This window comes from Pseudopodoces humilis, chromosome 11, assembly GCF_049639895.1.
Source record: "Pseudopodoces humilis isolate 2021_Gansu_Grassland_sample_001 chromosome 11, ASM4963989v1, whole genome shotgun sequence".
In the NCBI taxonomy this organism is placed as follows: Eukaryota; Metazoa; Chordata; class Aves; order Passeriformes; family Paridae; genus Pseudopodoces; species Pseudopodoces humilis.
This window is the reverse complement of record NC_142210.1, coordinates 6,382,433-6,409,088: the sequence shown is the minus strand read 5'-3', so window position 1 is coordinate 6,409,088 and position 26,656 is coordinate 6,382,433. Positions and strand designations below refer to the sequence as shown.

The 26,656-nt window shown below is 43.2% G+C and overlaps 1 protein-coding gene and 2 non-coding genes across 8 annotated transcripts; all 3 read right to left on the bottom strand.

The window, feature by feature from the left end:
* Positions 1–854: 854 nt before the first annotated feature.
* On the bottom strand, positions 855–21,655 carry ATG16L1 (autophagy related 16 like 1). 6 transcript variants are annotated; one of them, XM_014258324.2, is made up of 19 exons: positions 21,416–21,655; positions 20,308–20,401; positions 18,022–18,127; positions 16,483–16,556; positions 16,042–16,293; positions 15,114–15,179; positions 12,821–12,910; positions 12,022–12,078; positions 11,775–11,822; positions 10,978–11,080; positions 8,904–9,009; positions 8,714–8,784; positions 7,169–7,240; positions 5,130–5,250; positions 4,229–4,334; positions 3,571–3,720; positions 3,194–3,241; positions 2,727–2,828; positions 855–2,323 (listed from the first exon to the last, which is right to left on the bottom strand). In XM_014258324.2, exons 1-19 carry the CDS (start codon positions 21,528–21,530, stop codon positions 2,230–2,232), a joined length of 1,875 nt encoding a protein of 624 aa, XP_014113799.2. In that variant the 5' UTR covers positions 21,531–21,655; the 3' UTR covers positions 855–2,229. The 6 variants fall into 6 exon arrangements, with proteins under 6 accessions (XP_014113799.2, XP_005529620.2, XP_014113800.2 ...); XM_005529563.2 differs by having other exon boundaries at positions 12,821–12,907; XM_014258325.2 differs by lacking the exon at positions 11,775–11,822.
* On the bottom strand, positions 8,092–8,354 carry LOC148183566 (small Cajal body-specific RNA 6). Its single transcript, XR_015773540.1, has one exon.
* Positions 10,502–10,772, bottom strand: LOC148183565 (small Cajal body-specific RNA 6). Its single transcript, XR_015773541.1, has one exon.
* Positions 21,656–26,656: the final 5,001 nt, after the last annotated feature.

The following is a 26,656-nucleotide window of genomic DNA, read 5'->3' as shown; positions in this document are numbered from 1 at the left end:
CACCCTGTAGAAAACCACAAGTGTAGCAGTCTAAATTATAAACATCCTAAACCCATTCTGATCCTCCTCAGCAGAACCTGCAGTTTTTATTATGCTAATCTCCCAATTATCTTTCATCATGCTGACTTGCTACTTCATGATCTGCTTTCCTGCAGTAACCAAGGTCACCTGGATTTGTGGCAGGTGCCTTTTCAAGGACCATCTGCCACTGCAACAGGCAGAAGAAAAAAATATCTTGCCTTTAGAAAATATTCAGAATGCCAACTTTTCATTTTTGCTACAGTTCTCACTTCCATGAGCTGGATAAAAGCTTATTTTCTTATGAAAAAGGAGGGTAGCCAGTGATGGTTATTAGTTATGAAATTTGTACACTGAAAAGCTGAAGACTTTGCTTCATTACTCTGAAGCTGGAACCAGAGTAACCTCTTCAACAGGGTTTTTGTGTTTTTAAAGAAACATGCAACTCCTATTCCCATCTTAAAAACTTGACAAGGTAGCAGTCAGCCTCACAGCAGAAAAAGTTGCCTATTTTCAGCAGTGTTTGAAATACAGATCCTGGTTTCCTAAGTTCAGTAGTTTGTCTAAAACATCCAACAATACATCAGCCTTTCAAGGACACAGAGGCACTTGTTCAACGAGGAAAGACTTCCTTCTGTCTCAAGGCAGGACTACTGAGACAGGGCAAGCCCAGGCTGCACCTGCAGGACATCCAGCCCCAAACTAAGAGAATTATCATTTTTCCCCCTCTACACCAAATCCCACAATTCATTCCAAAAATATTTCAGGTCCCCCTCTGCACTCATTCCAAACAAGATCTCACACACAGATGCACAAATAAATAAATCAGAGCAGTGTGGGGTTTTAAAAGCAGAACACAGGTTTATTTACAATCAAGTTCTTATGGGCAGCTGAATAAATAACAACTTTGCCCCATATACTCTAATTCCCCTCTGCAGGAAGTGTCTGAATGAAAGGCTGGGTTAGAGGGAGCCTGTCAGAGCAGCTCCCCCAACCCAGCCCCTCCAAAGAACACACTTCCATAGTAAAACGCTATTGGGAAAGAAGAAAATAAAGTGCAAATAAAAAAGGCAATAAAACGCTGGTGGCTTGTCTTGAGGCCCAGATGATGTGGAAAGGTTTGGCTGGATAAAGATATGCCAGGTAGCTCACACTCAGTCACATCATGGTTTGGGGTGCCAGAGCAGACACAGAGCTAAGACACCGCTCCGTACCACAGAGGGGTTCCAGCGCAAATGGGAATATTGCACGTGTGCTCAAGAACAGGGCAAGTGGCCTGGAATTGCCAGCACCAAAACAATGGATTTGGGATTTGATGCCACTGCTCCCCTGTGTACTGACAGCCGCCAGGACAGGACGGATGAACAGAAAAAGGGACCAAACATCTGTACTCCAGGACTGAAGTCACAGGATTACTACATTCCTCATCACTGCAGCACAACTTTTACAACCTCAACAAGCTCAGGTCTCTCCTCACACCCAATAACCAAACTGTGGTATAAAAAGATTAAAAATCTCCTATTTTGTGATGCCCAAGTTGTTAAAAGGCATTTCAACACAAGGGTGCAGAAGTCCTGAATAACAGACCGTTGTCTCAAGAACTGATAAACAGAGTACAAATGACAGTGCTGGAGAGCCTGTGCCAGGATCAGAACAGATCCAAACTGAGTTGATGACTCAAAGACAGAGCTGTCAGAGCCATGGAGACTCTTTTTAAAAGCTGTTCCAACACTTCAAACTGCCTATGATGTGTCTCAGGATCTTCTCACCCGGTGCCTGAACTAGGCCACCAGAACAGAACACAGGAGACAGGACATGCTTTAAGTCTGCATACACAATGACTTCTTTCCACCTCAGAAGTGCTGTAGATACATTTGTGTGACAGGATATTTGGCACAGCTGTCTGGTGAGGAATCCCGCTAGTATCATCAGCTCCACGTGGTGCATAGATACTGCAAGTAAAGGCATGACTAAGTAGCATTCTCCATCTACAACAGCTAATCCCATTCTGAGTCCGAGTGCCACAGTGCAGTTATGGCCGTGAGAAGTCTCTGACTCAGGCTCCTTTCTCCATTGCTTTAGAGCTTCCCTCTGGAAAGCAAAGCCCATGTGCTTGTCAGTATCCTGACTCTGGATGGATCTGGGCTCGGGTCTCCAAGCTGTGCAGCCATGGACCAGCACCACCACACACAGCCTTTCACTCTCCGTCAGTCAAAACTCAGACCACAGCACAGCCTTGTTTCCTTTGTCCACAGTGACCACATGGGCACCCGCTGGGGACCACGTGACTGCATTGATAGAAGAACTGAAAGGGAAGGCAAAAATAAGTTCACAAGAAAGCTGAATTCCACAACAGCAGTTAGCACTGGAATGAATTACTACAATACTCTTATTCCCAATTTAAAAAAACCCACATTTTCTCACATCTCAAGAGACTTGGGCTTTTAGTAAGTCTGAGGGAGGTACAATTTCTTCAAAATGTATTGAATGCACTTTATTAGAATCATATCTCAGTTTAACAAGATAACAACAACAAATCTAATATAATTCAATCTAGAGAATACTGCCATGAATCCACAGACTTTGCATATTAATAATTCTCACATGCCAATAAAAGTTGCAAAGCTGTGCAACTCCAACTTTTTGATAGCTCAGCAAGATCCACAACCCAGATCCCCACCCTAGGCTGCATGTCCCACTTCCCTCACCTGTGATGCTTTGCAAGCGTCCTCTCCAATTTCCCAGTAAGCACATTCCAAATGTAGAGGGCCCCATCAGCTGAGCCAGCAGCCACATAGTTACCATCAGGGCTGTGAGATCAGACCAGGTGCAGAGGGCAAAGAACAATTTTCAAGTCAGCAGTTTTGAGCATACATCATCATTCCACCCACAACTTCCTAAGCAAGCAACTTCACATTAAACATTCCTTTAGGAGATTTGTGCTGTCATCTGCTAATACGAAGGTGAAAGCACTTTGAAATCAGAGCATTTCCAAGACACTGGATCAATATTTACAGATACACTCTAGCTTGACCAAGAGGTAACCTTGGACAAATTACAAACTCTGTCCCAGTTTTTCTAGCTGTAACTGGGGACCAGTGCAGCCAAGCATCAGGAATCACTCCATTTAGCTGGAGAAAGGTTCATCAGGTATCTTGTTTATGTCTGACCTTACCTGAATACAACTCTTGTCCAGTCAGAGCCACATTTGAATCCCTGGGCACTGGAAAGATAGAATCAGGTATCTGTTAACTCATTTATGAGAAGAGATACTTACTAAAGAAAATGTTAAGGATTTCTGCATGGTTCACAATAAACTCCAGCATCCCTTTATCCCAATTCACGTTGGGATACACCCTCCTCAAACACTCTCAATGGCACCCTAAGAAATTCTTTGCTGTTCCTAGTCATTCTAGAGAACTTTGCCATATAGGAAAAAAAACGTAAGAAGACTGCTCTCTTCAACAGAGGTCCTGAAAACCACTCCAGCACTGAGGGTAGCCCACAATACAAGGCCCTAAAATTCAGTGTTCTTGTGAAGAATACACTCACCTGAACGTCTGCTTGACAGCACTGACCCGCAGATCAATGATCTTGAGCAGATCATCACGGGAACAGGTCAGAAGCTCTGTTCGCTCTGGATTCAGGTCCAGAGCTGTGATTCTTCCAAGCAACTCCAGTTCTTTTACTATGCTTTCAGTCCTAAAGACAGAAAGAGGGAAAAAAGGAGGGGGGGAAAAAAAAAAAAAAAAAAAAAAAAGCATTGAACTAGGGTCTAGAAGCCAAATGAGTGCATCAAAACTTTTATTCATCCCAGCAGAAGAGCTAGATCCCACCTTGTGGACAGCATTTCCAGCTAACAGTTAAGACACTACTTTCCTTACAACCTCATCCTAGAACAGCACTAATATTTACCAGCACAAAAATATTTACCAGCAAGCAGGCTGTCTTTTAAGAAAAAAAATGGTATCCCCCCACAGAAAAACCCAAACAAACAAAAGACAACAACAAAAAAACCCCAGCCCCAACCAAACCTATAATACCAAACAGCATAAAAGTAGGAACAAAAGTATCTTTAATGGCCCTTTGCCACGTTTTTAACAGCCTCCCCAGCTGCCAAGCTCAGGAAGAAGAGCTCCCTACTTCAGATTAACCTAACAGCAAACCCATAACCACTCCTACACCGTAAGCTCTCCTACAATAGTTTTACCTGATGTCCCAGAAACGAATTTTCTTATCAAAATGTCCACTCATTACACACTGCTCAGTGCACACGATGTCATTGCAGCTAGATCCTGCAAAAACTGTTTTTATACCTAAAAAGCAGAAACCAGTGGTGACACACTTAAATTCACATTGTCCAAACTGATGAAAATTGAGACAAAAAACAATCCCTAAATGCCCCCCCATACAGTGGCCACACAGAGCAGTGCCCAAGGAGCAGCACAGGGTAAACCATCTTAAAATAATCCCGATTAAGTCTTCAACTTCTCTGCCCTTCTCAATCTCCTTTGCTGGGACTTTAAATGTTCCTATGACAGCTGCTTAATTTCCACCTCATATTTATCTATGTTTGCAATTCAGGTATCAAGGTAACCTTGAATCTCAAATGCTCTCTCAGTGCAAGCAGGTTTAAGAGCCCGCAGTAGGAGAAAAAATAAGGAAATAAGGTATTTCTCTGGGAGAAAAGCCTGGATCCTAGCATATCCTTCATTGCAAAATTTCATTTGAGAGGTTGAAATTTTTGGCATGTTTCCAAGAAACACTTCCATCCACCTCAGGGTTAAAAACTTGGCCTGGCTCCAAGTTTTTAGTGGAAGACTAAAATACCCATCCCCAGACAGGTAAACAAAGAACAATCCCAGAAACAGCTGCTCTCAGTGTAATAGCATTAACAGGGCTTCCTGCACACATAGGATTTCTTATTCCAGGTAACAGGCAGAAAGAATTCAGTTACTTAAAGAGTAACAGAAAATTACTGGGGATGACTGCTAGCTTTTTCTATTTTTATACTGGCAAAAAAATTCAATAATTGATCTGACACCAGACTGCCAAGAGCATTCAGCAGAAGCACAAAACATGGATGAAAGGCAGAAGTTAGGATTCCTTACAAACTTTGCTGCGGAGATCCCAGAGCTTGAGGGTCCGGTCATGACTTCCCGAAACAATACGTGCATTGTCCAGCAAGAACTTGGCTGACAGAACTTTACCACTGTGACCTGTCAGGGTGTGCTGGGGACAGGAGATTGACATGGTGAAACTGAGTATTTCCACTTGCTCAAATTGTAATTTGCATGTCTCCTGCATTGCTTGGCAGAAAAAACATCTATTACCGTTAAACAGAAATCACCATTGAGTAGGACTGTTAATTATCAGAGTCCAGCCTGGAGCTGGGAAACACAAGTCATCTTTTGCTGCAGTTTTCCCAGTTACTCAGGAACCTGCCAGCTCCCTCCTCAACACTCTGCACACTTACATTTCATGGACAGATGGCAACTGCAACACAGCCTTGCAGGACAAACCAATGACAAGGGGTTAAAGCATGCTGAAAATGGAAATTGTGCCTTTCTGCTTTTATGGAGCCTCTCTGAAGGACACAATAGGGTATCGAGTCTCAAATGTTATTACTTCTTAAAGCCTGAAAGCTGAGACAACCAGGGATTTCAGAAAAACTCCCTACAGCAACTTCTCTAAACGCAGAGGGAAGCTCTCTGGGGCTGAGAACATGAACCACATTCACTTAGAATTGCTGAACATTTACATACTAAATCACAAAACAGACTGTGAATTACTAAAGTAAGAGTTATGAAAAACAAGAAAAATCTTTGCAGATAGTTAGATTTTTTAAAAAAAAATACTCAACGGAGTATCAAATTACACAAAGCAATCTGGGCCTGGGGAAACACAAAATTAAAGCCTTCAAGAATGGAAAGAAATGGGAGCTAAGTTTGGGAAAAAAACCCAAACCTGATACACAAAACATCATCCCAAAAAGATCACCTTGCCTTAAGAAAGGAACACAAACTCCAACAAGGAGGATCTATCTGCATCTCTCCTTGCCCTTGCTGCACAAACATCACATACAGGTATCCACATTTAGGCAGGGAATTTTGGCAAAGTTTACAGTGATTTCAGCTTTACTACCTTCTGCTTATGTGCAAGCCATGCAAAGTCCACAGTAATCACACTTGAAACACAGAGCACTATTTCATCTCAGCAAACAATGAACGCACTCCAGGAAGATTATGTGAATGCTTGCAGGTGTAACTAACTTTTTGCAGTGAGTAATCTATGTCTGCTAAACTTGTATTCACTACAGTTCACATTCAATAGGAGGTTTTGCAGCCAAAGAGAAGGTGCAAAAGAACTGATACTCTTCACTTTCCTGAGACTTGACATCTCCACACAATGAAATAGAGCATCTATTGGTTATAACCAACATTTAAATGTCTAAAGATCTGAACATCAAAATAGCATCTTATGAAAATAAAAAGTTGAGAAAAAGTGTACATAGGAAATGACAATTAAAAAAAGGTCTGGGAAAGCTGTAAAACTTTTATTTTGGTCTATCAAAGGATTATTTTCAAATCAGAGACAAGTGTTAGAGAAGAATATGAGTACAAAGTATTTAGGAAGAAAGGAAGAACCTTCCAAAAGACATTGAGGATAATGTCCAACATGTTGAGGCTTGCTGCCTTGGACAGCCAGGCAGAGGGCTCCTTTTCAAGAATGCTGCTCCTGACTTAAAACAAAAGTTCTGCTTTGTCCTCCACAAAGCCCTTTTCAGCAGCCTGTCCTTGGCAAGAGGCTGAAACAACGAGGTGGCTCTCCATAAATCATAAAAGGCATTTAAAGTTCCCCAGAGGGGTACACAAAAGTGTACAAACACTTTACATGGCAAGGCTTTTCTAGAACAGGGTTGTATTGGGAAAAATACACAGTAACTGGAGCTTCCTGCAAGGCTGCATGGAGATCAACACTGTATTTTAGGTCTTGCTGTGAAGACCTTCAAGAGATTAAGAACCTCTCAACAAAAAGAACTATTAAAAGCATCTGTAAATGCCCAACTTAAATTCCCATGCCCCATTAGACAAAACTGGGAATACAAGACAGAAACTAATTGTGCACTGTTTTGCCTCACAAGACTCACCCGTAATCGATTGTCATCAACTGTCCAGATTCTGCTGGCAAAGTCATTTGAAGCTGCTAAGAGGTAAGAACCCTGTGAACACAAGATTCCTTTAAAATTCCTTCTGCTAGTTGATATGCAAACCAAATTAAAGTATTTTCAATAAACCATTAAAACCGTATTAGTACTATTTTGTCAAAGGAAAAAAAGGAATAAAACCAAAACCACATTAGCAAATGCCAGTATGTAAACCTAATGTAACCCTTCCCAAAGGGCTGTGACACCTGCTTCTCACCAAAATGAGAGGGTTTGTAGAATCATGGCTATAGATTATAACAAGAATAATGTATACCAATTATAACAATAACCAGACCAGAAAAAGGACATTCATCTTTCCCTTTTGCTGCAGTGAGAAAATGTGTTCTAGTTTACCCTTATCTGTTGTAGAGTTGTTTTCCTCTTTTTTCTTTTTTTTTTTTTTCCAGAGGAAAAAAGCCCTGCATCATCTACCCTCATTGCTTAGAAAGGTCTCAGAGTGGAATTAGCCTGATTCTTACTATTTTCATTAAAATTCTAGCATTTTAAGCTAAGATTTCAAAAATTAAATGTGCCTGAGGAGAGAGAAATCTACTTGTTTATGACTTTAGGCTTAGGGCTCCCACAAATCTCCCATGATGGAGAATGGCCACCACAAAATTTATGCTTGCATTCCTGTCCATCACAAAAGACTTTCCTGAATCTTTGTAATCCTTTGGCATCTGACCCAGGCAACTCTCACTAAAAATGTGTTCAAACAACTTGCCAAACCTCAGGACTAGCTTCTCCTGCAGATTAACAGCACATCTCTAATGAGCTGGTCAGTGTCCATAAGAAGGATCCTCTTGTGTGTGTATCATAATTCAGCACAAATGGCAGAAATTATATCAGCTTTGTTCTGTGGAAGAGGTCTCAGCAGGAAAGTCAGATCACATGTCCAGTTAGACCAATCCAAGACCCCAAACTCCTTCAAGCAGTATTGTTGGATGCTGATCCCAGTCATGTCTCCGCTGCTCCAGGTGAACATGAGCTGAGTGCATCTCACACTGTCAGCAAACACTCTGCCAGCCACACCATTGCTATGCTGTGGCTGCGGAGAAACTGCTGGGAGAAGAGGGCATGGAACTGCAAGTCTTGGGATAATCAGACCTTTTACTATTCATCACAGACCTCAGTAAACTACTTATGGAAAAAAAACTTCACAGAAATAAAGCCTCAGTGTATTTGCTTCTTCTGTGCTGTTATGCCAGCTTCAGTGGAAAGCTAATTTCTTACTTTAAACAAAAATCCATAACAGCCAATGTCTGAGCTGCATGTCATCATCTGAATTGTAAAGCAAGGATCAGAATTACAGACTGCATCTCATCAAATAAAGATCTTTTGTACAATTTTAACTACTTTCAGCTACTTTCATGTTTTAACCCATTTCTTAGGTAACTTTTCAATTAGAATGGAAACGATAGTAGAGAACAATATAATTCCATCAATTTATTCCCAATTATGAACAGTGGATATTGCACAGATACTTACAGCACTATCAAATTCTATGCTTGTAATCCCAGCATTACTACCAGAGAGGGAACCTTTGGGCTCACACCTATCTGCACAGAGAAAGATGAACAAAAACTTGAGCAATGGATTAGAACAGAAGCTGACACAAAGTGACCCATAATATGAGTTTATTTAGCATCCCACCATTCCCCAAAGCAGAAAGGTTTACCTCCCAAGACTTCCCAAAGCTTAACCCTCCGGTCCATGCCTCCTGTTGCTAGTAACCGGGAGCCAGGGCTGAACTGCACCGCATTCACCTCCCCATCATGTGCATCCTGAGGAGGAGAAGGAACAGAACAGCCACCCAAAAGAGAATTAGCACACACCCATAACCCACAGATCAGAAAGCTACAGAACTTAAAAGGTTACACAGAATCACAGCTGTGCATCTTTCAGCAGTACATAGGAAATAAAGCCACAAACTCTGCTGTGGCTGGTGGCTGATCCTTATCTGAAGAAAAAACAAAGGCACATCAATAAAAACAGCAGCAAGGACTCAGCAGCCCTAACGAACTAACAAAAGCGTTACAGTGCTTCCTAAGCTTAGACTCTTAAGTCAGGAGAGGTAAAAAAAAAACCTGAGAGGACAGGATAAGAAACAGTAACAGATGATGTGCTGCAGAAGCAAAGTAACTTAACATTCCTCCATCTAGAGACGGCCATGGAACATGATCCAATCAGTTCATGCAACCATGGAACAATCAAGTCAGGCTTGAATTAAGCAGGTCTGCTAGGAAACAGCACAGCAGATGCACTGCATTCACTGGATGCGCTGGTGATTATGCAGTACAAGTGTGACAGCACCTGCTTGCAGAGGACTTGGACTTAAGCTGTGCCATCTCTGCAGATGCACTGACCCCCTAGCACCCCTACTTCTCACAGCTTAATGTTCTGAATTCTTGAACTTTTAAAACCGATGAGAATTTTAAGAGTCATTCTTTTTTTTAACTCTATTCATTTCACAGCTTTATACTACTTACCCACACAGTATTACCATCACAATCTTAATAATTTTTAAAGTATTTTCAGTAACTGCTCTTTCAAAATCAGCTTTTCTGGAAACTTGTATTTTTACAGAACTTGTTGCTTGAATGTGGTCTGATAGCTCATATTTAAGGCTAATCACACTTCAAATCTGATCTTTCTGCAAATACACAGGAGCCATTCACAACAAAACTGGTGAAAGGCCTTGCCTAGAAGCTACGCCTGGGAATGATTCCTGAAGTGACTACCTTTTCCACCTCCTACTTGCTTCTCCAGAGGTAAGCCTGGCCCGCTCTCTGCCAGTCTGCATACCTGCCAAACCCATCACAGAGTCCTAGCTCACAGAATGCTCTGCCAGACCTAGACATGTCTTGACCCTCAACCTGGGCTCAAAACACTGGAGCTAAAGCCTAGCACCTCCTCCCCTGATGCCCCCTACTCCAGCCAGCTCCAGCTGCCATTTCAGTCATGACCTTATTTTCACTTGAGGTGACATTGCTACTTCCTTCACCCACAACTTCCACTACAGAATACGGTAAGAGGGCAGGCAAGAATACACGTGCTTCCTTGCTGCAGTGAGCCACACTGATACTCTGGATGAAGAAAATAAGTCATTTAATATCCATGAAAAATCCACATCCAGCTCTGGAGTGCCCAAGAAAGCTCCAGAAGCATGTTCAAACAAGCAGTTGCATTACAGGACAACTTGCTTTCAGTCACAAGACAATAACCCTGCACAGAAAATTAAGTTTGGCTTTGTGAGGCCAAAGTACACATAAAGGAGGTCTCAGCTTGAAAACCTTTGATCATGCACAGCAAATGAGGACACCCCATCACCTTGAGCTCCAATTCACCAGGTATGTTGGATTACATTTGGTGCCACAACTCCCTTAACTGTGGAGAACTGGAACTGAATTAATCCCAAACTGTCAGCAATCTCTTCCTCAATCACAGCTCTACTACGGCATGATAGAATAGGGACTGCTGGGAGCCAAGGGGGCAATGGGGTGGAATTTCCCTGTGCCCTCAGAAAACTTCTTTGTCATCATTGACCTCAGTAAGATAGAGATCGAGCACGCTGGCTTTGAGAAACATTTAGGATAAGAATTAAACAGAATGAATGCTTCTACCAAACCAAGAATTCCTTCCTGTTCAGCAGTGCTAATAGAGTCTCAGGATATAAGTTCCCACATAGAGGATTCTCTTCCTCCAAAACCAGAACAAGGAATGGCAGAGCAAAGAATTCCTTCTGTACTCACAAAGACACATATGGCAGTAGTGGGCACTCTCACTTCTTTACTGGCACCTGGATGTGGCTCTGCATTATCCTGGGGTGCAGGGAATGAGGACATAGAACGCCTCCTGAGATGAGATAAAGCAGAGACATTTTAAAATGAGAAATGAACACTGTTTCTCTTGAGTTCATCCTGATCTGTAATTGTAAATTAACTACTCTGTACAGAAAGTAAAAAATTAAGGAAGGTGCTTTTAATGTCTTTTTTTTATCCCACCTTTCAAAAATTACATTTGTTATGTAACACTATATTCACTTGTGGCCCTAGATATTTCACAGTTCACCACATAAGTTAACTGATTACTGACCTCATTTTGGAGCAGTGTTTTAATGTTTTCAATAGAAAGAGAAACATGGGACTGGCAGCAGCTGCATCTTTGTATCTAGGAAGACTTAATACCATTTCAGCACTACATACCACACAGCAAAATGCTCTGTTACAAAGTTTGGGCTGCTCCATTTAAGCAAAGACATCCACCTACTGCAGAGCTGAGCTTAGAAGGACCAGCTCCGCTCTGGACACTCAGCACAGAACCCAATGACTTATTTTAAATAACCCTGCTGAAGGAGCAAAGTGCAGTGGAAAGTAAGAGCAAACCCCATGTATTCTCCCCACATATAGGGGCTCATCGCCTCTCTCACTGTAGATAGTTCCTAACCAGTTATCAACTGCAGAATCTAATCAGCACAACGCAGCTGGGTTCCGTGTTACTTCAATGGAATACAATCACATGCTGGACTAAGAGTGGATAATGTTTTCACCTGGCAGTATCAGAAGACTGATGTCCCAAAAGGGGAGACTCAGACAGACTGGAGGGAAAGGTCAGAGGTCAGCACACGGCAAGATGGAAGAAACAGGAAGTTGAGGAGAACACAAAAGAAAAAAAAAAGAAAGGCAGAAGCTAGAAGGAAGACTGAAAATATTTGTTTGCATTCCCTGCATCACCAAGATTTTGGTGTACATTGAAACCAATAAACAAAACAAGGAGGTGAAAGTTTTCTAACCTACCCAAAGATATTAGTGATAGAGTCCAGAAGGCCTCCTGCTGGCTGGGAGAGTCGCTTACTGAAGGAGGGGAGGACAGGTTTAAACCTTGTGAATAGCTTCTCCACATAAAGATCAATACAAACACATTTCATAGCAACATGTCTCTGGAAAGATTCCCTCCCCTCAGACCCAGCCCAGAGACAGAGAGCACCAAGACAGGCATCAGTGCAAAAGTCATCAGTAACTACAACTAGAAACACATTTTGTGGGTGAAATTTCCTCATGCCCCTCAACCTCACCCTGTGAATTGCTGGGTTTAGATAGAACAGTCTGCCAAGTCTGAAGTTTCAATCAAATTAATCCATGATCTCACATAACTACCTCTTACTTTCCACTCACTGCTATTTTAGAGAAAGAACAAGATGCATTTAATCTAGGTGAAGATTATTTTAAGCATTTCAGATAAACCCAGCTATTTCCAAAGTCATATCGGTATCTTGTAGAGTAATTGAGGCATAAAACAACAGGCATTGTAATAGCCATATTATTAACTAGTTTTTAAACATTTGTTTTAAAGATTAAACAAAGATTTTTCAGGCACTAGGGTAACTTAGTTAAAACAGCAAAGGAAAACCAGCACATCTAAAGCATGGCAACAGAGAACACAGCACATGAGTTTCCTACTGCTCTGGTAGTAGCACTAAACTGTGTTTCACCTAAAGGCAACTAGAAACCTAAGTTACATTCCCAACACTGTTCCAGCTATACTATGCCCCCTGTCCTTCCTCAGTGACATGACAAGAATCTCTTGGTCACAAACCTGGACGTCCGGTTGACAGCTCGCACTGGAGAGGTTTCCTCAGCTGTGTCAGAGGTTTCATCTGCAAGCACTTCAATATCATCATCCCTGCTGAAGTGAGAGGAAACACCTTCTTTTCAATCAGCCACTGACAGCATGAACTGGTAGGATGGCACTGTTCCAGGGCCTGTCAGTGTCCATGCCCAATGCAACACAGGTTTATAACAACAACGCAACACACAGGTACATCCAGATAACAAATTCTGATGCAACTGCCACTGCCAGAGATGTAACTCAACACACTGTGTCTGAAAACAGATACAGACAGCAACTAAATTTCATTTTTTCTTTCCAGCTGCCAATTCCACTTCACTGACAGCAGGGCTGGATTTCCACATCCCCTTTCTGCCTTCAGACCTCCTTTTCAGATTCTCTTTACTACAGGCATCCTATTTCAACCTCTAGCACTAACTACATACAGCATTGTAACAACCTACCACACCTGAGCAAGGCTAAACTACAGGGTGAATGATATTTGCTGGAACAGTTACAGAACAACAAAAACATGAGTTACTGACACACCAAGTATAGGTGATACCAGTGCCTCTTTTATGTGTTTCAAAACAAGCAAGTGTTAAAAAAAGCAGGAGAGGCTGACTAAATTTTCCTGCTTCACCTACACTAGACACCCTGATACTTTTTACACTGTTGTACTTCGGGTGCTGCACCACTAAGTGTGAGAGCTGTTTTTGTTCACTCCATTAAAGTGTTGGTGGTGAACTGAACACAAGTATGAGGCTCAAACCCATGTACAATAAATTAACCCTGCTAAATTACTCAGCTAATGCTGAAGATTTTCCCCCATTGGTCACCATAGACTCTGACTATGTTTTTTTTATCTTTAGTGATGATTTTTCCTCCCCTGCTGATTTTGCAGGACACACTATTTTTAAACACATTTTACTAACTTAATGCTATTTGACCGAAGAGAATTTTAAGTTCAGTATTTAAATAATTTGTGCAATTAGATAACACTCAGCTGCAAAAGCATTTAAAAGGATGAAACCATTTGTAATCCCTCATTTCAGAGTATAGCTACACTTTCAATTCTAAGATTTTGGAGGAGAGTATACATGAAAAGACAATGGAAAATATATTCACTGATTGAATGTATCAGGCCGGTATTTCAATAAAATACTATCAAATTCTGCCAATATTTGGTTTTAAAAATCTAAAGTTTCTGCTATTAAAACTATGTGTAGCTAAAGAACTTTCCATGTTTAGTTATATTTTTAAGTAAATATAAACAGCCCTGAAATGGTGCAGTTTTTCCCTTCAGTAAGCAGCACATTTACACAACACAAACCCTCTCAAATTATAAAATCATGAAGAAATTAAAGCCATCTCTGAAGTAGAATTTAAATAGTATACAGAAGCAATTATGCTGTAGGGTGTCTCATACTCCCTTTCCACCTGCCCTTCCTCCCTCTCCCAGCCTTTCACACAGCACCCCCCTTCCAGAGGGATGCACTGTTTCTGTCCTTCACAAGGGCTTGCGGCACAGCACTCAATGTGACTCTGTGATGTGAGCATAAAGAGAAAAGATCTTCAGAAAAAGCCTGCAGGCTGCTCTGGCACCACTCAGCAGGGGTCAGGGAGAGCATCAGATGCAGCTGTTCTGGACTGGGCAAACACCCTGATCAGCCCAGCTCAGTGCACCCACAGCTCCTACTGCCCACTTCAGCCACCTGATCCAACAGCACACAGAGCCAAACACAGCAGGGCAAGAACAAGGCACCAGAGGGATTCTCTTCAGCTTACCAGGTAGAGTACTCCACTGTTTTTCCCTGAAACAACAAATCCCTGCCAGTATGGAAGCCATGTATTTTCACCCAGCTTAATTCACTCAGTACCTGTTCCTACAGGAAATCCTTGAGCATGTTTGTAGTCTAACATTTTAAAATCTAGGCATCTCCAGAGTAATTGTTTCATGACTGCACTATTTCATGAAAAACTATCTTAAAGACCAAAGGTACATACCTCAGCATAAAAACATTTCTTATAACAACATCTATTGACCATATGAACCATTCCTGGGACTTTCTGTCCAAGCATCTATTTTCAGTCCTAAAAGAGCTCCTTCTTCTGTAAGTTCAGGCAGAGAGAGTTACAGCACATTTCTGACTTGACACATGAAGTTCAAACACTCCTCTACCTCACCCAATTCAGGAATATCAAAGATACCATTTATCATGCATCTGCATAAACCTGAGGCATAAACTGATGAAAGAGACTATAAATCAAGACTGCTTACGGTTCAACAGGCAAGGGCTCTTTGGCAGCTTCTGCCAGCTCCTTCTGCAGCCTGGCTTGGCGTCTCCTAAAAAAGAGAACCCAAGGTTGTTAAAAAACAAAAACAACATTTCCTTAATCCCATTCCAAAGGCTACCCTGCACAGTCTTGATGGGCTTCATAAAATTTTAAAAAAAAAATCAGTCCCCTGCTCTAATTTTATCCTACCTTTTAAGATACTCTGAGCAGGAGAGGCAGTTTTACTGTGAGTAGCAAAGGACAAGATCCCTCCAGTAAGGCACTGAGGCAAAGTGAACCTAAGGCCATTTATGATCCGTATGAATATGCATTAGCTTGGAGGGCAAGAATGTGCCAAATTAACGATTATGTTACTGAAGCTAATACAAAACTGACAGCTACTGTAAGACTTGTAATGTAGGTCAGTCTCCAGGTACCATTAGCTGGCAAGTAAGCTGAAACAATTCAGAAGAAAAATTACTTTGCAAGGAAAAACAGCCATACAAACTACTTTTGCAATAAGTTTTACATAGCTCAGTCTCATGGCAGATGCTCATTCTAGAGGAATGCAAAAAACACTGGAGTTAGTCAAGTCAAAAAAGGATAAAACTAGGAGCAGTATAAGATGCAATATCAGCAAGAGAAGTCCAAATCTAACACTAACAAAACCCCACAGTTTATTTCTGATTTATGATCTTCAGCACACAATTATATGTTGCTGAAGAAACAAAAGAATATGTTTTATTCATTTAAAAGACAGGAATGTTTTCATGAAGTGTCAGTCTGTGTTGGCTGGAAAAAGAAAGTTCTGGACTCTCACTGTGATGTGCAAGAACAGAGATTTCAGAGCTCAAAACTAAATCTGGTTTTATCCTATGCACTCATAATCAAAAAATGTATCAGTTTTATCAAACAGAGATCATGTATCTCACCTTGAATCCTTTTCATTTTCTGCATTCAAACGATTGGCTTCTTGTGCTTTCTCTGCCATCCAACGTGAGACCAGCTCCTGGTTGTCTTCAGTAGTTTTCCTTAACTTCTCCTCCAAGGCATTGAAGGTGATCTGGAGAGCATCATATTCATCTTTCAGTGTCTGATTAGCTCGCTCAAGATCCTGCAGTTTGCTACGCAATTCTTGGCACTCTGTTTCCAGTTCAGAAATCTTTTGCAAATACTCTGCAATCCTGGAATGGCAACAAAACATAAAAAACCATGAGGACCTCCTTTGGGACCTGTGCCATCTTCCTTGTGTTGTTTGCACAATGCTTCACAAAGGCATTTTTAGCCCTGGGCTAAGACTTCTGGAGAATATTATAACTGCAATATAGAACTCCATCAGAAGTATGGTCACAGACAAAACAGTTCTTACTCACTTGGCTTCGTTCATCTGCATCTCTTTGTCCTTCTGCTGCATTTGGTTGTTCAGATCGATTACAGACTGGGCCAGCTGGGGAGAGGAGAAAATTGCATTACAAATTGCAGGGATGTCAGTGGATAACGCACTTAGCACCCTTCAGTGCAAGCACAGACTAATCTAGCATTAAAAGCATGGATCACACATTTCAGACCTTTTTTACCCTAGCTTTCTGTGCAGATCTGCTACCCAGGTCATTAACTCTGAGAATCCACTTTCAAAAATGAATTGTCAAAAAGCTGCTGTCCTTTGATGTCTCACTCTGTTCCCTCAAAAAGTTTCACTAATAGTCAGATCTAACAGAATGTATACTGGAAGAAATTTTAGTACTGGAAAAAACAATACAGAAACTAAAAAACTCTCAAGTAAGTAAACAACAAACGAGTACTGACAACCAAGAAACAAATCATCCTGTTATGGCCAGAATAGCCATTTCAGGAGACACACAGCTCATACTGTGAACACAGGTACCACCAAAAGTTTTCTCACAGAGAAAGTTGCTGGCGGAGGGCCTGCAGAGCACAGGGGACAGAGAGGCAGAGGCTGATGCTGCTGAGCTGCAGCTGCCAGCTCCTAGCTTACCCAGGAGCACAGCCTCAGCTGCTGAGAAAAAAGGAAGACTGATTTTTGGGAAGTGTCCCTGCCTGTGTAAGTGGTTTTAGGACACCAGGTTGGGAGTAAAGAAAACACTGTGAGTGCCCTGACCACTTGATGCACACCTTGGATAGAAAACCATCTCCTCTTTAGAAAGTTCAGAATTTTTGACACTGGAGTTTTGACTCCAGTGAGGTGTGATCAAAGGGGCATGTTATTATTTTCCAGGCCATTCACACCTTTTCCCCATGAAAGTATGCAGTCCCATTCAGTTTCCAGACTCATTCAGTCCACTGCTGTGCTTGTAAAAACCCAATTCTGCTGCTGAAATTCCTTATCTCCTTGTCAAAATAAAAACCCAAAACACAAACCCAAGACCCCCTAGCTTTTCCTTTCTTCCAGGCCCAAGTGTCATCATTACAGAACTCCTGGCCTCTGAACCAGCACTCTGTTTTCAGACTAGCACCATGGCTCTTTCAACCTTGACAGGTGCTTTTTCACTTTGTCCACTGCCACAGAAGTGGTGCTGCAAAGTGAGGCCAGTGAAACCACACACCCTATATGCCACCCATTCTCTTTTCCAGTTATTAGTGGTCATATACAGCTGTGCAGCCCAGATCAGTTCCCCCCTCCTCTAATACAACTAAAAACCTATTAGTGAAGCAGAAAATTCAGCACTTAAAAATCATGCTGTGCTGACAATGTAAGCTCTCATCTCCTGGTGACAGTATTACAGACCAGCCCATCTCTGGTTGATTTTAGTCATCAAGAATTGGGGAAGTTAAAAAAAACCCCTCTAGATGAAAGGACAAAAAAAATTATGATTAATGAGCCTGGTATAATCATGGTCAGGCTCCCAAAAGGCCATATATGGACCACAGAGAACATAGTAAGACTTTCCAACCTCTCCACGTTTCTTGTGCAGCTCAGTCAGCTCCTCTTGGTGCTTTATCTTCAGCTGGGCCAGTTCCTGCAGCTGAGCGTCATTCCATGTGCTATCATGTCCTGGGCTGCAATTGGACAAAGAAGAAGAAATGTCCCAAACTAGAATCCAGTTGTTTCTGTGCCTTTACCAGGGTCCAGACATTGCCTCCCTTGGATGCTCTGTACACCAGGGACACAGCTGATTTGTAATAAACCAAGCCACAGTTGGCTTTCTACACCATGCACTCTTCACCAGCCAAAAGGCCATCACACAGTAATGGAAAGTTACATCTTCTGAGGACCAGATTCACTTTTTGTACATTTCTAAACTAGAATACAAACTCCAACTGAAGATGACTACCCTTTGTTTAAATTTGCATGAAGATGACTGAGTCTTAGAAGTACACTCTCTAAATTCTGGAACAATTACAAATATTTTACCACCCTGGTTTGTTCTGGAGGAAGCTGGTGGACCTTGAAGATGCAAGATGTCTGGAGAGGGTACAGAACCAAAAGCCAGGAAACCAATGGAGTATTCCCAGACCCTTGAGTTTACAGTCCCAGGTGTGACAAGTCACTTCTCCATTGGTCTGACTATACTCTTTTTGTGTGTAAGTTTTGAAGTGGTTACTAATTGTGTTTTTAAACACTATTACTGTGAGATAATCTTGAATTTTTATATATCAGAACATTTATATCAGCCTCTGCCTGAAACAACTATAGAGTGTATAGAGTATAACATTTATCAGTCATGTCTCTGAAAGCAGAGGCAGGAACATACACAGCTTTTTTAAAAGCATACACACACACACATACTCTGAGCACATTATCACCTATATTTTGAATTACAGCTTTTTTAAAAAAATCATAATTTTATCTTCAACACCGTTATGTCAGACAAACAGAAACAAGGAAATTACATCCCTTTCTCAAGTCATTTTGTGTTGTAGTAGTCCAGGGGGAAACAAATAGTCCATCCAAATGCCTCACAGTGGTATCAGTAACTTAATGCTCTTCTCAATAAACAACCAACCAACCCCTCACTGAACTAATGCTGCACTAACTCCATTTAAAAAAAAAAAAAAGTGTGCAAATAGACAGGAAGCTAAGTCCTGTGGTAATATCCAACACATCCCATAACTCCAGCCAAGCATACCTCTATAGCCAGAACTAGATACTACTCCCTGGCCTTGAGGGAAGTAAAAAAACTTTCCCTCAGCTATCTAGGATTAGAAAAATAATTCTGTTTCAAAAACTTGTAATATATTAAGCATAGTATCAGAGTTCAGCTGAGTATTTACTTTCAGATGCTGCTTCTGTGCCTTTCTTCTCATTCACATTTAGTCCAGCCTCATCTCTTAGACCTGGCATTCAGACAGAACACAATTCCCGTAAACTGAAATGGTTCAAGACAACTGAAGCCATCAGAAAGCTTTTGGAAACTTCCACATTGTTATTAACTCCAGCCTGCTGGAGTTTTGCCTGCAATTCCTGTAAACCCAGATAGACATGCTCATACAGTTTCCTGCTGTAGGTTTTGGTTTCAGGGCAGAGCAAAAAGAATCTCAACAGAGGAAGCAATTCTCACAAAAGAAGGAATTCTGAGCTCCTTGTCCCTGCCTTCTCTTCAGGTACACTGAGGGCAGAGCCAGCCAGCTCTGTGGAACAGACAGGCTGTCCAAGGGACACTTCTGGCACATGGGTTTGCTGTGCAGTCAAATGCCAGCAGAACCAGCAGCACAACCCCTGCCTTCAGCACCAGAGTGCTACTCCCAGGTTAGAGAGGAAGCTTCCCAAGACATCCTACTAAAAAGCAGGCACAAAACAACTTCCTTTTGGCATCTGGTGCTTACTTAGGATTGACACTTCATAATCAGGATTTTTTTCTGTTCTCCCCTTTCATGTGATGACACAGACAAAGACACTAGCCATTAAACCATCCCATATTCATTAGGAAGAGCAGGTAAACACTGTAAGCATTACAAGGCAAACAGACTAGGAGCAGCAGCTCACTGTGGTCCACCTCTATTCCATGAGTTTTCCCAAACCTGGCTAGACCTTTCTGTGCTACATATTTTAAACATACTGTAACTTTACCACAGTCTTAGACACAGCTGTAAGTTACATTTAGACCAACAGAATTTCAGTTTGCTGTGTGCCAAGTCACTGTAGGGATCCTGGAGCTGTTTGTGTGAGGCATCAAACAGTGGTTTAGGTTACAAGGTGCACAACAGACATCTGCTGACTAAAAAGGAGTGTCACATACCTGATCTCATGTCTGCTCTGCATGTCATATTTTTCTGCTTGAAGCTTATCAGCCAGCACAGCATGAAGGTCTGACTTCTCCAGTAGCTTGTTATCTGCAGAGACAAAAAGGGCACTTTAGACAACCAGAAAGAAAATCCAGATTCCCATCTTCTGCCTAGATGACTACCTGTGATCTAGTCCTTTTAATTACTCTGACACAGCCAAATGCTAAATGAGCCTCCACCACATCAGTGTGTTCTCCTTCCTCTTTGATCTCAAGAGGTTAAGGCACCATCCAGCTACAACCCCAGGAACTCCTCATTAATCCAGATGCTGTGTGGGACTGGTCTCATGAAAGCTTAATAGAGACAGGGACTACTCAGGTGCATTGCAATCTGCTAAAACAGAGAGAGTTCAAAGTTCAGACTCTTTACAGGTCCTCAAAGGACAGCAAGCAGAACAGGCCTGGCAGAGAGGCCAAACCCAGCTCTGCCATTTGCTTTCCCCCACAGTTTATGGAACCCCCCTTCAATCCTGACAGAGCTGAGGCAGGAGAGGGGCGGGCAGGAAAACCCTAAACAGAGAGTGCTGGCCCCTGCATAGCTCCAAATTTTACAAAAGACCATGAGCAGGGTCAATAGCACCATTGTTCTCGATTCCACAAGCAACTGGGCGGGAATTGTGCAGACAATTCAGACATTCAATTACTGCCTAGAGCACAAAGCGCTTCAGCCTCTGAAGGAACTGAAACAACTACGTATTTTCCTCGATAATGCAGAAATTCCAGCTTTCCTGTTATTACAGACACGTCCCAAACAGTCCCGTGAGAACGGCTCGGGCGAAGCCAGGGACCCTGAGCCACCACGGCTTTCCCACTTTTGAAGAAGAGGAATTCGAGAATGATTCGGGCTGGAAGGGAGCACAGTGGGTCACCAGATCCCACCTCCCTGCTCGAACAGGGTAATCACATAGCACACGGCACCGGAGAGAATCCAGTTCTGGAATATCGCCAGAGAGGAAGACTCCACACCCTCCCCACTGAGCAGTCTCCCTGCATATACTGATGGGCATCGGTGAGGGAGAAGATAAACGCCACTTCGGCCGCGCCCCCGCCGGGCCCCGCTTACACTGGGCGATGATCTCCTCGAAAGCCTGCCGCTGCAACCGGTCCCGCCGCCGCAGCTCCTCCGCGATGTGCCGCTTCCAGGGGGGGAAGCCGGCAGCGCGCAGCCCCGACGCCATCTCCGCGGCAGGCTGGGGCGGAGCGGGCCGGGGCGGGCGGAGCGGGCGGCACAGGGGGCAGGGAGGCGGCGGGAGCGCGGGGAGGCGGCGAAAGCCCCCTCAGAGCCGGGCCTGGGCCCGCGGCCGCGCCCCCACACCCGCCATGGCGCCGCGCTACGTCAGGGGCCCTCGCGTCTGTGCGGCGCTCCGCGACCGCGACAGAGGCTGCCCCGCCGCCGCCTGACGCCGTCCGCCCGCCTGCCTCCGGCGCTGCCGACCCCAGCACCGGTGTCCCTAAGCTTGAAAGCGCCGCGCGAGATCGCGCTGCAAACGCAGAGGCGGGGTCAGCCTCAGGAGGAAGAGCAGGCACTTTCTGAGGCGAGGACGTCCCGCGCCGCGCCATTTTGTGTCCGCAATGCAGGCGGCATCTTGAGAGTGGCGCTACCGCCATGTTAAGAGTGGTCCTGCTGCCACGTTGAGTGTGGCCCTGTCGCCATCTTAAGAGTGGCACTGCTGCCATCTTGGGAGTGTCTGAGCCGCCATCTTGAGAGTGGCAAACCCGCCATGTTGAGGCCCCGGCCGCCCCACAGCAGCGCATGCGCGCAGGCCGCCGGCTGCGGGGAGCGATGGCAGCGCCATGCCGGGCGGGGCCGGGCCGGAGCGTCCAGCCACACGGGCCGAGCTTTCCGCGGTCGCACCGCGCGCAGCTCCGTGTCCCCGCAGGGCCGGCAGCACTGTGTCGTGCTGTTCACCAGGGACACTGGTGAAGCTTTGGTAAGGTTATAGGCTGGTACCCGCGTGGCAACGGGACTGTGCGGCCTCGGCAGCTACCGTCACATCTCTGTGATGTGATTTAACAGCCTGCCCATGTTAAAGATGGGTGCTGCTGTGAGTGAATATTAAACATTTAGTAAGGACTCCACAGAGAGCAGAGGGAGTGTTGTACTGCACTATGTAAAGATGACATACAGTGCCATTTGTTGAGTGCTCTTTGTGCTCTTTTCCCGTCCCTGTACAAGGCACCGCGGCTTCCCTCATGGCTTTCTGGGAATCCTGGAATAATGCGATGGGTCAGGCTGGGAGGGCCCACAGTGACTCATTTGGTCCCCCCGTGCTCCAGCAGGGCCATCCCAGAGCACAGGGCATAGGATTGTATCCGGAGGACTCTGAACTATCCCATGTGAGAACAGTCCACACACTCTCTGGGCAGTCTGTTCAGGGCTAGGGCACTGCCCTGGGAAGAAGTTCTGGCTCCTGTGCAGGGAGAATTTCTTGGGATCAGTTCCTGCCCGTTCCGCTGATGCCATTGCTGGGCCCCCCGGAGCATAGCCTGGGCTCTGCTCGGAGCCCTCCCTGCAGACAGGGACACCCAGGGATGAGGGCCTCTCTGGAAGCTGAACAGCCCCAGCTGAGCCTTCAAGGAGGGTGGTGGTGAAATGAAATGGAGCTTGAGGCTTTCTAGGAAAAACTGCTTAATGTGGAACACGGCAGAAGCTACTGTGCAACCCTCCCTGCACTCCCACCTCCTGGCCAGGCTCACGAAGGAGCTACTCGCTCCATTGCTTTACTTTCACCTGCTTAATGAGAGGAAAGATGTGTGCCAATGTCTTTATATGCAATTGGATGGGTGAAGGTATGGCTGTTAACGTATTTGAAATGGGTCTGAATGTCTCTGCTGGCTTTGGGGGGCGAGTTCCTAACAGGCAGCTTGGCTCCTGAAACAGGCAAGGGTCTGCACAAGGCGGAACTTCCGAACTTTGGGGTAAAATGACAGCTTCAAGGGGGGATATGTGGAAGGTGGCTCGGGAAGGCTGTACCTTCTTATCAGCTCAGCAATGGGGAAAGGAAGAGGGACCCACGTGGCCGGGAGTTTAGGATAAAAGGGAGGCTGTGTCCCTCCGAAACCTCGGGAGAGAAAAGCTAGCGGGTGTGTGGCCTGGTGGACGCTCTCCCTTTATTCGAATAAAGTTGAAGGACTCTTCTGTCTCCTCTTTGGATATAAACCTCTGGCGTTTGTGGATTTTCCTGACATTAACTTCCTAAGTAATGTGTTAGGTAACCATATTATTGTAATTTAATTGGAAACTGGGCAGAACTCATAACGCTTCTTGTCTTGGACTGCCTAAATTACTTTGTTTTTCTTTTGAGTAATGAATGATGAAGAAATTGTAACAGCATGAAAGAGATGATTCACTAGATTATTAGACTGGATGAGAGTGTGCTGCTGGTTGAGTTAATAATAGCTCATGCACAGCTCTGTCTTATGAAGTACACAATGAACAAGGTTATGTGTATTTTCTCTAAAGCTAATTTGGCCAAGTGTAAGCGCACAACCTATTTCATTCTACTTATACATCATAAAATCAAATTAGTTGTTTAAAAACTTAAAATTACCTGTAACTGTGTGAGAAACAAGTTAATGGGAATTGGCTTTCACAGGGCATTATATTAATTGATACTAAATATTATAATGTTGTTAATATAAAGATAATGGTATGTGTTGTAAAGTGGTTGATGTTGTTAAAACGGCCTAGTTGTGAGGATGGTTTTCACAAGGATGGTTTTGTATGTTGTAATGCGGATTTATGAGTTTTACATTGGGCAGATTGTTGCTAACCAAACCTTTGAGACACAACCTTTAAAGTAATAGAACTTCATCCAGTGATGGCCCTGATGACCTGATGAAATTACGTGGGCACTGGCAAGAGTGACATGGGGCAAGACTATGTGAAATCAAAATAAATATGCAAAAAGCTGAAGCAATCCCAGGGGTACAAAAGGTGGAGCCATCATTTTGTGTATGAGCCTCTGGCGTTTGGCCATGCTCCCAGTGCTGTCCCTTTTGCTTTGCAAGTTTTTTTATTGTGCTCAATAAAACTTTTATAACTCTTTCCCACTCAGGGTCTGGGTCGTTTATAGCAACTGTAAGGTTAAGTCCTAATTCTACAACTATAGTTACTGAACTCCTGAAGGGTAGTGATGAGAGAAATTCATCCTATCATATCTTCTTCTCTACATCTTAATCCTTTGCAGAGAAAGAAGAAAGCAACCAAAGCATGAGGAAAAGGAAAAGACAAAGATACAGGAATATAGGGATCAGACTCAAGAAATCCTTCAGCTCATCTTTGAGAGCAGGCTTTTCTCTCTGAAACTGGGAGGGAAAATAATTGTCCCCTATTTCTTTCAGCAGGGCAGGAAGAAGAATCAGTGTGAGTAGAAATGACATGGGGGGAAAAAAAAGTGTCCTCAAGCATTAGATAAATTAATTACTTCAAACATTGCACATTTTACTGTTTACAGCAGTTGCTAGAATGTTCCAAGGGGAAGGACTGAAATTAATTGTCATCTGTATATGTTTGAATTTATAAAAATCACACAATGTTACAGATGTCCACATTTCTGTAATCTGTGGGTAGGATATCTTGATTTTTCTTTACAGTGCCTGCTAACAATGCTTTTTCCACTCCAGTACAATATTCTTAAATATATATGAGGTTTCTGAAAGTCTTTCCAACAGCACATCCCTGCACCATGCCATCATCTGTCATCCTGCTTTCCTTTTATACCTATAAGAACTGCAAGAACACGTGACAATAAACAGCTTGTTCTGGATGAAAGTGGAGTCTTCACTGGAAGCACCTTTCTGCCACCACCAGCAGCAAAATCTGGCAATTTGTTCAACATTCTAATTCAGGAGTAAAAATTTCAGACTACCAACAAATTAACCTGCTTTTCAGAAAGCTCTTTCTGCTGTGAAGAAGCAAAAACTGCTTGAATATTGAGTGCAATGAATATTGCACTCCACATCCATAGAGGGAAAAACAGGACTTCTGGTGGAGATGTGTCCAGCTTTAGCCAGCACATTTCAGGAAGAATTGAGAATGTCAAAGAAGCCCAGCAGGAATGACAAATGTATTTAGGAGATTTGATCCAGAAGAAAGACTTGGACAGTTGGAATTGTTTACCCTAACAAGGAGAAGACTTATGGGAAACGTGACAGCACTATGTAAATATGTGTATCAGAAAAATTAGGCAATGCCCTGATCTGCTTGTTCATGCAGGACAGGATTACACTGAAAGGGCCAAAATAAACCCAAAAAAATGTCTGCTACAGATGAGGAAGGGCTGGTAAAAGCTGGTGAAGCTCAAAACAGGGTGCTTGAGGCAGATGAGAATCTCTCCTACTGGAGGTTTATAAGGCCACTTGAAAACATGATGAAGGATTTTGTAGTTTATTATTAAACTATTATTTAGCCTATTATTATTTAGTCTTTGCTGGTGTGATGAGTGGATTGCAGGGTCCCATCAGGGCTCCCTCCAGCCCAGTTCTGATTCTGAGCTGGCTGTGTTGTGACTGACACTCAGGTGACAAAATGGATCCCTGCTGCAAGGTGAGTGGAGCAGTTTCCAATGGGATGTTTCCCTGAAGCTTGCTGCTCAGATTCACTTGCTTCCTTTACTGCTTCCTCTCTGGGAACCAGAAATGTTAGTTTTCTGGGAAGATGCTGATCACCAGTGTTCTTCCCAAAGTTACACTCAGAACACCATTTTTGAATTCAGCTTTGTTTTGGATCTTCAGTTTATCTTTGAAAAGAGGGGAACATATCCTACACCTGGTCATTTTCTTTGTACTTCAAGCCTTAATGTCAAGGTGCAAATTACTGTGAAGTATGGAGCAGACATAAATTCTGTGCTAGCTCTCCATCCTTTGTGCTGCAAAGGTCTCTATTTAATTTTCCAGTCTCTTTGCTGCCCTTACTTTCTTCTCTTGTTTGACCTGTTTCTATGAGAGAGAGCTTTCACTCACCTCCTTTCTGCTGGGTTTCCTGTCCTTCCACAAAGTCTTTGTTAGTTGCTTTTTTTGTAACCTTTCTCCATGTTGCTGGACACCTTCATCCATTTCCATCCATGCATCCTCTCTTGAGCCCAACATTTACTACCCTGTTTTGTGCCATCTTTATTAGTTATGATATAATCTAATACTTCATGGTAAGAGAGACTAATTTGTTTTCTATGTAATCTAGACCAGACCTTGAGAAAAAATGCAGTAAAGTGTTAATAATAACTGTAATGTGTAGCAGATTACCATCCCTGGCACAGAATGGTCTCAGTTAAATAGAACCACACAGGTATGGAATAGCTGAATC